The sequence below is a fragment of the Colletotrichum spaethianum genome, assembly GCF_022836535.1.
Source record: "Colletotrichum spaethianum MAFF 239500 DNA, contig08, whole genome shotgun sequence".
NCBI classification, from domain to species: Eukaryota; Fungi; Ascomycota; class Sordariomycetes; order Glomerellales; family Glomerellaceae; genus Colletotrichum; species Colletotrichum spaethianum.
Genome location: NW_026054778.1, coordinates 52,079 through 66,687, shown reverse-complemented (window position 1 = coordinate 66,687; position 14,609 = coordinate 52,079). Strand labels below are relative to the sequence as shown.

Below are 14,609 nucleotides of genomic sequence, written 5' to 3'. Positions count from 1 at the left end.
TGTGCCAAGCGGGCCTTGATATATATACGCAACGGATAGAAGAGGAATCGACGGCTCGCAACAGGAGCGGGAGGCAGTAGTTGGGACGTTTGGTACGGTGCAACCTTCGCTTGGCCCCTGTTGCCTGCCATGAGATGTTCCAGTGCCATGGGGCCAGGACTCTAACATACCACTCACCCGGCCACGCCGTTGCGTTAGTCTGGTCTTACACAAGGGAGGCAGGCAGTTCGTGAGGCCTAGACCCTTGACATCTCAGGCGAGGGTCGACAACACAAGCTTTCACCGACGATAAGACGGCCCACCCCCAAAGGGACCAGAGCCGAAGCAGATTGGGTACAGCCTAGGGCGGTTCCATTGTCACCCGCCACGGCGTGCGTACAGGTACTGCTCAATCAGGACATTGCGTGTGCCTTAGCTCAGCTCTGGGGCAAAGCTTGGTCAACATCTCGCATGGTGGTGGTGGTGGTAAGTCGTTGGGACGAAGCCAGTGATTGGCTCGAGAGAGTTTGATATCTTGGCTTTCTCGGCGGTACTCTAGGTTCTGGCATTTCCCCCGGCCGACCTCCACAGGTTCTCTAGACCAGCCACCCCTTGCTCCGTGCCCCTGCGGCGATGATAAGCTAGCCTGGACATGCAGCGGTATAGATAAGGAAGGTAAAACTGAAGGTTGTCCCAATACGAGACCAATGCCATTTGAGAATCGAGCCCTTGTTGAACGTTGCTTCGTCTGTCTCCCGTGCTTTGCCGTCTGAATGCTCTTTGTCTTTTGACGCTCCAGAGCATAGGCAGGCGACTCGAAATGTTTAACTTTGACAGTGGGGGATCTACATTACTCTTGTCGTTGTGGGATCAAAACATCCTATCTACTGGCTCGGCCTCTGGTCAAGAAACGGTTAGAAGCTCCGGGGGGGCGTAAAGAGCGTTCCTTCTTTAGTGATAACGCTCGAGCACGCGAGCTTCCAACGCCAGTGGCGCTGGCAAAGTATTGACGACGTTATTGTCGCCACAACCCGTATCTGACAAACAATTGACGCATGCTTTCGCTACGTGCTATTCGTTCTAGAAGGCCATTCCAAACAGGACAGAAGGGGGTGGACGGCGCTGTGATTGGATAGCGGGTGAAGGGTAGCGTCCCCGGATGCAAAAGGGTATGGTGCCACGATCTGACTCGGGTCAATCTGTCTGGTGATAGCGTCCAGTCCCGTCGTAATTTCAAATCAAGTTAACAGCGCACATTATCGGTTATCGTGCCGGGGTGCACACCTTTTACTCCAGTCGTCTGTAGTAAAGTTGCAACCAACAGAGACTCGTTTGGAATGGAAGTTGAGGTAATCGAAGCGTGAAGTTTCAAGGTCTCTGGGCGCCGAGAAAATTCAAGCTTTGGCGGCTGCAGATTTTGGGGACATCATTGGCCAGAACGAGAGCCAAGCAATGTGATGGATCTCTTGCCGCTCCTAGCCCCTTGGCCCTCTGTACCTAGCTCCCATCAATCCCCATCGTTTGTCAATGTGCTCTAGAACATAGGTATACCGCCAATCTATCGCCTAGATAATATTTGCCAGGAGTAAGGATCGAGGCTGGTTTCTCTAGGACATGCGACATCCTGTTGGTGTTCGATCGCTAACCCAGCCCAGGGTCCATCTGCCCATTTAATAATCGTTCGTGGAGATCTGGGGTAGTGGCTGCTTCCTGTCTGCTGTCTGCAGACATTTCCAGGGTAACACCTTGGCCCACTACTCGCATGCCCACCCCATATGGGAACGGGGTCGATGGAGCACTTGATTTCTGTGCTTCCTCGACAACGTTGGCATCAAAAACGGGGTTTAGAGAGATTTGACATTCTTCATCGTAATTTCGTCCCTTTACGTCGGCTATTCCCTTATCATATTGGATGGTTGTGTTCTTATCAGCAATCCCCTGCCATAGTAGAGCTCGGACTCGCCGAAGAGATTGGGAATGGTTTACAACCCCGCGTCAGCCGACAATCATGACCGCTTGCGCGTACGATGTACATTAACCGGGCGTCGTGATTCACCTAGGGCCCTGCAATCGAATGCCGCTTTCCATACAGTTTCAACACGCTCAGCTGCAACCGGTTGGATCTCTGGCCCTCGTGCATAAGTGGTATCCTGGCGCCAGTCCAGACGCAGTGTAACATTCTAGCGGCCTTCTAGCTTCTCCCAAGCGGCCGGCTGGCTCCCGGTTGGCGACTTCTGATTGAATGCCACAGCTGCTCTGAGCTTCAATGGCTCTGGTCTTTCACTCAATAGCTTAATACCGTAGGAGAGTTTTCTGCAAGAAACCGAAAGCTTCGCTGAGGTAATACGTCGAGATATCCCGTGGGAATTCACTCGGCGTAGTACTCGGCGCAGTATCATGGCTAGCCCTCTTCCACGGTTTCGCTCAGCTCAATCCAGTCATCGGCGGAAAGGTGTAGCCCTCGAGTTGTGGCGTCTTCAGAGGCTCGACATGTCCTTGCTGATATAGGACCAGCCAAACTGCATCGGCATTGACTGCCTCAAACGCCTGGCGTGTCTCGGGATTCTGAATGATTACTTCGGTCAAGAGCTCCAGGAACTCGTCGAATACCTCTGCCTCGAGTCGAACATGCGAGACGATAGCTGTTAGCAGACGAACCACTGCCTCCCATATTTGCGCGGCTTGAGCGAATTTTCCCAAGCCGCCGGAGGTCGAGCTGTTGGTCATTTCTGTAGACTGATGACCGAGCAGATCGCTTCCTGATCGAATAGGAATGATGAGACCCTGACTCGTAGGTGCTGTCGCCCGACCTGACTTGGTAATTCCCTGAGGCGCCCTTCCCCTGCCCTGAGAACGAGCGGCCTCCAGCTTTTTTGCGCGGCACCACTTGCCAAGCCCATCCCACCATTCTGTCTTGATCCTGGAGCCCAAAAAGTCGCCGGCTGTGGTGCAAAGGACGGAGAGAGCGTCGGATGCTGAAATTGTGACAAAAGCCTCCTCGTCATATAGCCTGTTGATGACCACTGGCCATACAGCATTAATCAAAGGAAGAAACGAGTCCTCGTCGCCCGAGAGAGCTGGAGAAACTGTGGCCAACAGGTCGAGCAAGGACTTCCGCAACGTGGGGCTTGGCGATGTAAGATAATGTTGCGTCAAGCCCGTGATTCTTTCCAGGAGGGTATACGTCGGTGTTTTCGGCGGTCTCTCCTTGCCGACTTCATTGCCGGCTGCACCTTCATCGTCCTCATGATCTTCCACGGTCTTGCTGTTCCCGGCGCCCCAGGGACTTTGGGGATGACCGCCGGCATTTTCGAGATTGGCATCGATAGCCGAGGCTGCAGCCTCTCTCTCGCGACGCTTCTCCAGTAAACGAACAATGTCATCGACTGTCACCGGGTCACTCTCTGCCTTTCTATGACTCCCAGGCCCGTTCTTACGGCCCTCGAGGAGAAGTTTATCAGACTTAGCACCCTGATTTACAATCTCCTTGAGAACCGCGAAGAGGCTCTCCACAAAAACGGGATAGCCGTGATAGTTGTCCAAGGCCGCGAACACTGAAGCCACGACATCATCCAGATAAGGGAGCAGACGCGGCCCCGTCAGCCGAGTCATCATGATCAACACCTTCGTAGATGCTGGAGAGATGTCGAAGGTATTGAGGCGCAAGGAGATCGAGTTGATCATGTAGTCAACGTTCTCGATGATCAGTTCAGAGACACTGGTATAGCCGCAGGAAGCAGCTAGGACGTTTAAAGTTGTGATGGCATGCTCTCTCAATTGTGGAATTGAAGAACCCAAGAAGGTCGTGATCGGGTACAGCACATCGATGAGTTCCGGTCTGAATGCCTCGCCGGATCGAGAGGCTGCAAAAGAAGTGACCTCGAGTGCGGTAGCCTCCTGCCTCCAGTCGACCTCGGACATTTCTGAGTGAGAGTCAAGCAACACCACGGCAAACGAGTAGAGTTCCTGAAAGACCGAGTCGGTATTGTCGCCGGCAAGGCTCAGTGAGGAGAAGTCCAGGAGATCATCTAGGTCGCTGGACCGAGCCAATGCGGTCTTGAGAAGTTCGAAGCTCAACCAGAAGGACGATGTTTGGATATCCCCTGTCGAATCTCTGGCGTAGTCCAACATTTCGGCAGCGAGCTTGGTTTGTTGAGAAGCCGGGCCCACGTTGGCGAGCAACTCGAGCATCGCCGATCTTGTACCTAACTGACTCTCTTGGCTCAACAGGACGCTCTGGTATTGTCTTGACGTATCGCCGGCCTTCACTATATCTTGGTTGTACCACGAAGCATCTGTTGCTACCTGATCCAACACTTTACCTGGCTTGACTCCAGTCACCAAAGAAGTAACGCTGTCCCGTAAAGCCGCTGCTATGGATTCGTCCAGGAGTGACGAGTCCAACTGGAGGCTGCTCACAAGGGACATGCCCCTCATCAGATTTTGAACGGCTGTTTGTTTCTTGCCTTCGTCAGCAGACTGCATGATTCTGGGCAAACTCGTGATCCAGTTGTAGCAGGTAACTTTGACGGTTTCGCCAAGCTCGGGATAGATAATTGCCAGGTCCTGTAGACTTGTTGCTGCGATGGATGAAGTCTGGTTGGTTGGTAACAGAATCATGGCGGTTTCTACGAGGACCGAAGAGCAATTTTCCAGCGAGGTATGGCACTCGTCGAGAAGCCCCAAGCATAGCGCCAGCAAAGCTTCGCGCAAATCTTGCGAATCATGCGTACGAAGCTTTAGCACGGTGGCTAGGGCCAACTTGATTTGAGCCTTGGTGGCGTTCAGCCATGCCGGGCTCAATATATCCCCCTTGTCGGCATCGGGAGAGGCGTTGGTGGTCGGCCTTGCAGCAATGCTTCGAGTCCTGACATCACCAAGAACTTGCACGAGAACCTGTTTCATTGACTGCACGGAAGCAATCAGAACTCTGCTCTTCTCTCTCGAGGGCTTTGCAAGGAGCTTCGTCAAAGAAGATACGATTCCCGGGAGGAAGGAGGCGAGTGCGGCTTGATCCTTGATGCCCGTGTAAAAGCAGCCGAGTGTGCGCAGAGCTTCCAGCTGGATTGCCGGTGTCCTGCCATTCGCGACGCATTCCAGAAGTACGGTAATGGTGTGTCCCAGTGTTGGAATCAGCTTTTCTTCGGTCAGCGCCGCTGCTGCTTTAGCCGAAGTGCCAGCCACGGTGATGAGGGCGGTCAGGGCCCTCAGTGATTCGAGTTCGGTTTCCTCGGGCAGGTCACGGGCTTCCTCTCGCCCAGGTACTCCTCCAACGATGAAAGTGAGTAGGATGAGGAGCTGCTGCAAGATCTGAGGCGATATGTTCGACTTCCAACCATGGATGATGACGATGGTGAGACACTTGATTGCAACTTCAATGAGGCGCTTGGGGTACTGGTCATGACTGCGGAAGACATGGGAGAGCGGAAAGAAGACGTAGTCGGCAAGCTTTTCGTCAAATACGGCGGCGTCTCTGTTGACTTGATCGTTAAGGATAGTAAGCAATTCCTCGGTCAAGTCGGAGAGCCGTTTCAAGGCGGACGTTTCGCCCTGGTGCCGGATCGCTAGCTGACTGATGGAGACGCAGCATGGCTTAAGCTGGTAAGGAAGTTAGCGAGTATCCATGACCGGGTAAGGGACACGAGCCTGCTGGAAGAACTCATTCCGGGCTGGGTTTGCGTTGGCCGAACTAGTCGCCATTGTGAGGTATCACTCCGCTCATGCCAGTCCCAAGGGGGTCCGTGGTGTTGTTCAACTGAGGTTTCAATATGAGAGGACAAATTTGTATGCCCTTTGAGAAGAAGAATGATGATGCAGTGATATTGAGTGTAGTTGAGAAACAAGCCGTGTCGTTGCGCAAAGACATCAGAAGGCAACTTTGCTTTGTTGATGTGAGAAAGCACGTCCTGAGCAACGTTCCTAACTGCGGCGGTCCAATCGGGACCCTTTTCCAGTATAACTAAGGTAGCGACAAACCCCACTACCAGATGAGATGGCTGTGCCAGGGGGTCGCTCGTAGACATCCAGGGTACCTTATGGAAGCTGTGAGCTCGCAACAGCAGGCCCAGCACTGAGCACAGGTAGCAGCTCCCCCACCAAGAACTTCCTCCACTGTATTACGTCAACTGGGGGATCCCCTCCAACTCTGCAGTGAGGTGATTGCATCTCGCGACAACCACGTTTGCATGGGCATTCCCAATCCAAACAACAAAGCCCAGCAGTAATAAAATTTCCAATAATCAGACTTTGTTCTCTACCCATCGCAAGCAAAATGGCCTCAGTGCCATTCCCTTGCATTGTCCACCCTTACGAGTCCCCGACGTCGCATGCCAGCGCCTACGAGATTGGCCCTTCTGGAGCTTCGAATGCCATACTCTTCATAGGAGGTCTCAGCGATGGCCCCCATACTGTTTTATACACCAAAACCCTCGCCACGCACCTGGAGAAGACGGAACAGGACTGGTCCATCTTTGAGATCCGGATGAGAAGCTCATTCTCCGGCTACGGCTATTCAAGTCTGAAGAACGATGTTGAGGACATCTCGGCCCTCGTGAGGTATCTCCGAGGTATCGGCAAAAAGAAGGTTGTCCTCATGGGCCACTCAACCGGGTGCCAGGTGCGCGGAATAAGTCACAGAGACATGTGCGGGATTTCTTTGCTCACTTTACCAGGACTGCGCAGAATACACCAAGCACACGGAGGACCCCGTTGATGGCTTCATCCTCCAAGGCCCCGTTTCCGATAGAGAGAGTATCGTTGACTCTGTTGATCCCGAGTGGCTGCAGAAGAGCCTGAAGCGCGCAGAAGAGTTAATAGCCGAGGGCAAGAAGGGCGAGGCGATTCCCAAAGATCTTTTGCCGTCCTTCTTCTCGACACCTATGACAGCGTACCGCTGGCACTCTCTTGCAGCCAAGGGGTAAGCGACCTCGTCCACACACTGTCACAGCCCACACTACTAACCTGGGATAAAGTGGCGACGACGACTATTTCTCATCCGATCTTGAAGAGTCGTTCGTATCTGAGGTCTGGAACCGGTTCCAACAGCCTGTAATGGCCTTGCAGTCCGCCGAGGACGAGTTCGTTCCTGCCAAGATCGACAAGCAAGCTCTGGTCGACTCGTGGAAGAAGACGAGCCCCAAGGTCCATGAGTTGTCTGGTTTGATCCCCGGTGCAAGCCACACGGTGAAGAACCCAGATTCGCAGCAATGGTTGGCAGAGCGGGTGGTTCAGTTCCTCCAGCAAGTGTGAAACTTCGCCGTGTCTGTCTACCACATGTCGAAGCACTTAGCTGGTCCTCAACAAGCAGCATCCAGGAGTGACCGACTTTTAGTTCAGATGCATATTGACAGCGGTCATCGAGTATGGCATGAGATGATCCTCAAAGAAACCTTTGTTCGTCTTTTATGAAAACCTCCAAAGTCCCAAACAGAGTCCAGCTTTGTGCAATAGTCCCTACTTCCCCGGATTAAGAGCGAGGTCGGCGATACGTAGGGTTGGGCGCCGAGACCCCACTCTTTTCGGTCAATGGCCCGCGGCGATGCTCAATGCAGGTCGGCGACCCCAAGTGCGGGCTGGTTATGCGATCGCGGGCACCGCGAATACTTAATCCCTGGGCATCTCATGGCACAGGATGTATCCGCTTAGCTCCAATCGTTCAACCTAAAAAAGACACTACCTTAATCTCATCTGAATCATCAGCCTCCCACTTCATCTCATAAGCATCTCGGCTATCGAATCCGATCCCACCCCCACCAACTCATCTTTTCCAGCACTAGCATTTTTCTCATTTTCAAGATGTGCTTCGGAGTCACCTGCTCGACCTGCTGTAAGACGAACCCCAAGCTACTCATACAGCTCAGACTTGCAATAGTCACTAACGCGCGACCCCCTAACCAGCAAAGGCGACCTGGCGCGGCTGCGGCGCGCACATCCCCGCGGCTCTCAGCGGCGTGCCCGAGGACCAGTGGTGCACCTGCACGCCCAAGGTCACGGTCAACGGCAAGGAGTACCCCCCGGCGGGAACGGTGTCCATTCCTGGTATGTCTTGGTTGAGCGGCTTGTTTGGCGGAGGCAGTTCCAATGACAAGACGACACAGGGTACTAAGAGGCGGGACGAGCTGTGAGGAGCTGCCGGCTTGTTGCGTGAGCTGCTACTATGAAATGACGGCTGTACTTGTATGATCCGGGGCTGGAGTTGGGTTGCAGAGACTGGCGGGGCGTTAGTTGGTCTTGGCTTGGGGCCTGGATGAAAGGCAGCGGGCGGGCGGGCGGGCGGCGACGGCGTAGAGGAACCATGAGTTGAATCCAGAAACTGTCACAACCTCTCTCTTCGTACTTTTGCTCAAATGCCTTCTGAGAAGCAGGCAGCGAAGAGACTTTTGCAGCCAAACTCCACGACACTGTCACCACCCCTATCCCCTCTGCGTCCGAGGCCAGGTATGGAGGGGTAATCGGTGTTGTGACAGTGCCCCTCACCCCTCGTTTGGGGTTCGCAGTGGGTTCCTGTTACCTAAAACCCATCCCTCGGGCTCCCCTATCGGCGCCGGCGCTTGGCCATTTACGAATCGAAACCATTTGATTGAGCCAGCGCTATCGTCCCCGGGCCGGAGCTGATAAGAGGCCCCGGCGTCGCCCACGACTCAACGGTCTGCCTTTTTGGACTCCCTGTTGCGCCTCTCACTTTCTTTTGACGGACGAGGCATTCCCTTTTACCGGAGGAGGAAAACCGCAAGATGTTGCTGCTTTCTCCCCTATTCCTCGGAGCGGCCTCCGCCGTGCTCGTCGCAGTCTACCTCGTCCGCTGCGTCTCGTCGCCGCTGTGGAAAGTGCCCGGCCCGCGGATATCGGCCTTCACGTCCCTCGTCCTGAAATGGCACGAGCTGCGCGCCAACAGGACGAGATACGTCCACGGCCTGCACCAAAAGTATGGCCCGGTCGTCCGGGTCGCGCCGAACGAGGCCTGCTTCACCTCCTACGAGGCCGTCAAGGAGATTTACTGCTCTGGCGGCAGCGGCTACGACAAGACGGAGTTTTACGACCTGTTCAGAGTCTATGGACGGAGGTGTGTGATGGGCATTGTGTTTGATGAAGGCGGCATTCGCTTACATTTTCAGGACCATGTTCACAACGCTGAACAAGGAAGATGTACGCCCCCCCGGGGCGTCATGATTATGATTCGACTTGAAAAGCAGAAGGAAATCAGCTTACCATGTCGCCAGCACGCGAAGCGGAAGAGAATCATCGCAGACCGGTACGCGAACAGCAACGTCCTGCGGCCGGCGCCCCTGAGCGGGATCCAGGAGAGGTCGCAACGGTTCATCAACCGATGCGAGGCGTCCGTAGGCAAGAGCCACGACATCTTTGTAAGTCGGGATGCCTTGCAGCAACAAAGCAACACTTCCGTTGGACGGGTCCATTGACCGCCGTCTCCCCGCTAGATGAGTCTTCACTCGTACGCTTGCGACTGCGTCACACATCACCTGTTCCACCCGTACGGCAGTAATTGCCTCGAGAACGAGGCGGATGAGGAGATGATGCATCAGGTCGCCGCCGATGACAGCCTGCAGAGTGAGTAGTAACACCCAAGGCCATGCGCAATGATCACTGATCGGACTAATACTCCCGTCTTCGCCCGTCGCGCAGACCGCCTCGTCCAGCACTACAGCCCTACGCTGCACAAGCTCCTCTCCAGGATCCTCTACCTCTTCGCTAAGCCGCGCGAGACGCCCCTCGCCGACACCTTCGTCATCGAGTCCAGCAAGAAGCTCGACCCGGCCTCGTTCACGCTTCTGAGCCGGCTGCACGAGAAGTCGAGCGGCGGCCAGCAGGGGCTGGATCAGCTCGACATGGCGGGCGAGTGCCTCGACCACATGGCGGCGGGCATCGACACGACGGGCGACGGGCTGTGCTTCCTCATGTGGGAGCTCTCGCAGCCGCGTTCGCTGCGGTTCCAGGAGGCGCTGCGGCGGGAGCTGAGGGAGAACGCCGGGGCCGCGGGCGCCGCGGCGTTCGACAGGCTGCCGTTCCTGGATGCCGTTGTGCAGGAGGGCCTGCGGTGCTTCCCCGCCATACCCATGTCCCTGCCGCGGTACGTGCCCCGGGGCGGGCGGACCATTGACGGGTATTCCATCCCGGAGGGGACTGTTGTCAGTTGCCAGGCGTACTCTGTCCACCGCATCAACGAGGAAGTGTTTCCCGAGCCCGACGTGTTTGATCCGAACAGGTGGATGGAGGCGACGGGTGACGCCGAGAGGAAGCGGCTCATGTTTGCGTTTGCCAACGGAGGCAGGGGCTGTGTTGGAAAGCAGTGAGTTGCTCGTGCCTGTCCCCTTATGTGCAAGTGAGAGCGCTCGTCGCTGATTTCAGTTCGTGTAGTCTAGCACTCGCCGAGATGAAGACGCTCCTGGCGGACATCTACTCCCGATACACGACGCTCCCCGAGAGGTCGATGACGGCGGAGTCGATGGCCATGTCGGACCAGCTCATCTCATCGCGGCCGCTGGGCCAGAGGTGTTTGCTGCAGTTTGTCCCTGTTGGTGAGAAACAAGAATAGTGCCTTTTGGCTATGAATAGGAGGATATGAAACAGAAGGCGTTCATTGCCAGAGAATCGGATAGCCAACGGCTAGGCGTTCCTTCAAGCGTTTGAACACTCTTGATAAAAAACACGGGGTGCATCTGGGGAAGAAACGTGAATAATAAAAAGGGATCGTGCCTCGTGACGGATGAGACAACTTGGCATGCTCCTGTCTAGCTCAACAACGACAATAGAACCTCACAAGCACGTTGGCCAATGAACAGTGACTTAAGAAATGCTACCCCGTTTGGCCTCACTGGGGCCAGAAATGGTTACGTGAACGACTCAGGCAGCCTGGCCCCTCCCGCCCTGCCAGGCCAAGTTGTAAGTGAAGGATGACTTGCAGTGAGTGGCCCGGCTTGGTTGGCCGGTGTTAGGCGAGGCGAGGCGAGCAATGGCGTGCGGGCTGCAGACTGCGACTGCGGGTGCGTATGGTACCTACAAAGCTGAAATGTGATTTGGCTGGCCCACAGGTGATGGCAAATGGGATTTCGCCCATGTTCGTTTGGTCGCTTGTTGTTTCCTTTGTATCCCGTCCCAGTGTCACCGTCCTGAAGCTCACACATTTGCTGTAGGATTTGCGCTTCCTGAGGCGGGGGAACACGCTGCTTGATAGTCCGTGCCCTGGCACGGAGCTGTCGCAGTTTCCCTTTGAATGTCATTCAAGAAGCCTCGCCCCTTACCTCGTCTCAAGTGTTGCCTGACAGTTTTCCAAGCTGGGCGGGGTGGGGAGAGACACATCCGCCTATGAAACATCGAAAAGAGCTGCAAGAACCAGATGGGCAACACATGTACACGGGCTGGGCTGATGTCGTCTTTGGAGTGCGGGGTTGGTTTTCAAGCAATGTATGGAAAACCGCACAGGGCGCAGAGTAACATTTGGAGTGAGGCCAAATGAATCGGGAGGGGCCAGGGCAGCAAGTGGGTTGGTTGGGCTGCATATTGTCCAAGAGTGGTGCGTGGTGCATTCTAGGCACTGGACTGGTCCGGTGGCGCGCGTGGGGCAACCGACAAAGACCGCGACGACCTCCGAGTCGGACTTAAGTCCCAGAGGCGGCTTGCTCCAGAGTTTAGAGGGTGGCGCGCCATTGACAGGCACAAGGCAGGGGCCCGCCAGGCTGCCAGGCCGCCAAACTTCCCGCCCGCAGCCTCGGTCTCGGCAAGGTAGGTAGGTAGGTGGTAGGTACTCTACGTTGTACATCCTCGACAAAGGGCCCCTATAGTGAATAGGGTGCGCTGAGGCAGCTGTATTGGCAGGACCGGGTGCTGTAATTGGCAGTTCGTTGCCTAAGTAGGTAGCAACGTACCAGTGCTCGGCCCATTGTTAAGCAATTTTTTTTTTCTAAAACCGTTTTTCATGTGTCTCCAAATGTCCTGACTCTCTGTCCTGTTCCTGTCTCTCGCCTCCTCCCACCACACTCCACTCCAACCTTTTTTTTTCAAAACTCTTCGCCCACTACCCAGTCACCTCCGTTTTCTCCTCTTTCCACCCACAAGAAAGAAAAAAAACCGCACAAAAACCCTCCGCTCGGAGATCCATCGAGCACATATCGCAATTATCTTAAACCCACCTTGCGCAGTTCCCACTTCACCGCCCTGCTTAGGCATCATCTGCACGTCGTGCCCGCTCGCGGTAAACTCTGCAACCCGTACAAAACCTCTGCTCCCCCTCTCCTCCTGAGAAAATATCGCCACCTTCGCCCAAACACAACACAGTATCGTCAGCAACCGTACACCAGCAGCATCCTCTCTCGCAGCGTTAACGACCACCGAGTCCTCACCCCCGCGAGAGTTGAACATACAACGACACCCTCACGCGGTACACGGCACATAGCAGTTTATGTATCAGCACGACAATACCACCGTCTTCAGACACTTTGTCCCCAAGCTGCAATCATTTCGCATAGCGCGGAAACCTTGTAGCCCCAACATCAGTTCCGTCGGTTGAAATCCCGTTACCCAGAGGAGTTCATGAATTCTCGACAGCAAAGACGATCCAGTCTCGCTTTACCACATGTCCATCAAAAAAACCCTTGAGCATTGAGTCCGCCTTCTTGCTCCTCCCCGAACCAGCCTCGTCGCCATACCGTCGATTCCGATCATAACCAACGACCTTCCGGCTTCTTCATGCTACCCGTCCGCTCAACCGACTGCACCACCAGCTTCGCGAGCCCATTACTTCCCACTCTAACCAGCCTTCTATACCAATAACTTCCCAACAAGACTCTTCAGTCGTCCCACTATCAATACCGCAATCATGGCTTCCCTCATCAACGTTCGTCGCGATGTCAAGGACGCTTTCTATCGCTACAAGATGGAGAAGATTGTCACCAAGATCGAGGGCAAGGGCAACGGCATCAAGACCGTTGTCGTCAACCTGAGCAGCGTTGCTCAGTCCCTCGCCCGTCCCGGTGCCTATGTCATCAAGTACTTCGGCTTCGAGCTCGGTGCCCAGACCAACGTCGACCCCGCCGACGACCGCTGGATCATCAACGGCTCCCACAATGCCGCCAAGCTGCAGGACCACCTCGACGGCTTCATCAACAAGTTCGTTCTCTGCAAGAAGTGCAAGAACCCCGAGACCGACGTCAACATCAAGGACGGACGTATCCTTCTCGACTGCAAGGCCTGCGGCCAGCGCTCCGAGGTCGATCTCCGCCTGAAGCTCAGCGGTTACATCTTGAAGAACCAGCCGAAGAAGGGCAAGAAGGACAAGGCCGAGCGCAAGGCCGCCCGCCGCGCGAAGGCCAACGGCGCCAACAAGGAGAACGGCCAGGGAAGCGGAAGCGGCGGCGAGGGATCCGAGAATGGGTCCAACGACGCCGACGACCAGGATGTTGGTAGCGACGACGAGTTGGAGAAGATGAAGAAGGAGGCCCCTGAGATCGATAACCTCGAGACGCAGGAGCACGAGTGGGCCGTCGACATGAGCGAGGAGGCCGTCAAGGCCCGCCAGGCCCAGCTCCCTGGCGAGTTCAAGCAGAAGCTCAACATTGGCGACGACGAGGACGAGGACGGTGAGGCCGCCGGCAACACCGTCTACGACGAGTTCGGCACCTGGATTCAGGACGAGGCCTCCTCCAAGGGCAGCATCGACAAGGTCGACTCCATCGACATCTTTGTCAAGGCCAAGGAGCTCGGCATCGAGACCAAGCACCGCGCCGTGCTCGTCCTGGTCCAGACCATCTTTGACGAGAACATTGTCGCCCAGATCCCCAAGCGCGCCGGCATGATGAAGCAGGTTCGTTCACTCTCGTCATCCGTGATGTTTGACCCCCTTACTGACCTGCCTCCCCTAGTTCATCACCTCTGACCGCCACGAGAAGGCCCTTCTCGGCGGTACCGAGCGCCTCATCGGCCAGCTCGGCAAGGACCACCCAGACATCTACAACCAGATTGTCAAGATCCTCCAGCTGTACTACAACCACGACCTGCTCAGTGAGGAGGTCGCCGTCAAGTGGGGCAGCAAGGCCAGCAAGAAGTACACTGACCTGTCCACCTCCAAGAAGGTCCGCAAGGCCGCCGAGCCCTTCATCAAGTGGCTCGAGGAGGCCTCGGAGGAGGAGTCGAGCGACGAGGAGGAGTAGAAGGCGCGCTTTGGCGGAGTTTAGCCGCGGAGGCGTTTCTTTGGGACGGCGCTTCGCTCGTTGACGACCTTCGTGTGTTCGGCGCTGACTTTTGATTCGCATCGCAACCCTGTCTAGTATCCTCAAATCGTTTTTGTTCTCTTTTGATTCCCAGATGCTCCCGCGACTGGCTCGTCTCATTCCCCATGGGACGTCTCTCGTGTTGGATCACGGGCGGTCATGGCTTTAGGTAGCACACGTCCTGTAGATTGCAGCAAATTGGCAAAATGTCCACTCTTTTCAGGTCGGCACAAATGGTTTCGTTGTCAATGGTCTATGTCTGATTCTGGCTCGAAACTCTTTCGTTCTCGGCTGACCCGACTCCCAGGAGAAGCGCCCGATATCACGGCCCGTCACTCTCGCGTCCGCATGGTAAATCTCTAAACCTAATGTGAATGAACCCCGTCTCTCATGCTGCCTAACGCCATA

At 55.4% G+C, this 14,609-nt stretch overlaps 5 protein-coding genes across 5 annotated transcripts; 4 read left to right on the top strand and 1 right to left on the bottom strand.

The window, feature by feature from the left end:
- Positions 1 to 2,403: 2,403 nt before the first annotated feature.
- ColSpa_03876 (telomerase reverse transcriptase) lies at positions 2,404 to 5,679 on the bottom strand (the record flags this gene model as incomplete). Its single annotated transcript, XM_049270088.1, has 2 exons — positions 2,404 to 5,577; positions 5,608 to 5,679. The coding sequence occupies 2 exons, from the start codon at positions 5,677 to 5,679 to the stop codon at positions 2,404 to 2,406; spliced, it is 3,246 nt and encodes a 1,081-aa protein (XP_049126045.1).
- A 571-nt stretch (positions 5,680 to 6,250) lies between these two features.
- ColSpa_03875 (UPF0619 GPI-anchored membrane protein) lies at positions 6,251 to 7,227 on the top strand (the record flags this gene model as incomplete). The annotated part of the gene is made up of 3 exons (XM_049270087.1): positions 6,251 to 6,595; positions 6,651 to 6,895; positions 6,951 to 7,227. 3 exons carry the CDS (start codon positions 6,251 to 6,253, stop codon positions 7,225 to 7,227), a joined length of 867 nt encoding a protein of 288 aa, XP_049126044.1.
- Positions 7,228 to 7,773: 546 nt separating this feature from the next.
- On the top strand, positions 7,774 to 8,102 carry ColSpa_03874 (uncharacterized protein; the record flags this gene model as incomplete). The annotated part of the gene is made up of 2 exons (XM_049270086.1): positions 7,774 to 7,804; positions 7,876 to 8,102. 2 exons carry the CDS (start codon positions 7,774 to 7,776, stop codon positions 8,100 to 8,102), a joined length of 258 nt encoding a protein of 85 aa, XP_049126043.1.
- Positions 8,103 to 8,711: 609 nt separating this feature from the next.
- ColSpa_03873 (putative sterigmatocystin biosynthesis P450 monooxygenase STCB) lies at positions 8,712 to 10,531 on the top strand (the record flags this gene model as incomplete). Its single annotated transcript, XM_049270085.1, has 4 exons — positions 8,712 to 9,341; positions 9,417 to 9,546; positions 9,622 to 10,285; positions 10,354 to 10,531. The coding sequence occupies 4 exons, from the start codon at positions 8,712 to 8,714 to the stop codon at positions 10,529 to 10,531; spliced, it is 1,602 nt and encodes a 533-aa protein (XP_049126042.1).
- A 2,280-nt stretch (positions 10,532 to 12,811) lies between these two features.
- ColSpa_03872 (putative exo-1,4-beta-xylosidase bxlB) lies at positions 12,812 to 14,141 on the top strand (the record flags this gene model as incomplete). The annotated part of the gene is made up of 2 exons (XM_049270084.1): positions 12,812 to 13,795; positions 13,854 to 14,141. 2 exons carry the CDS (start codon positions 12,812 to 12,814, stop codon positions 14,139 to 14,141), a joined length of 1,272 nt encoding a protein of 423 aa, XP_049126041.1.
- Between the last annotated feature and the right edge of the window lie 468 nt (positions 14,142 to 14,609).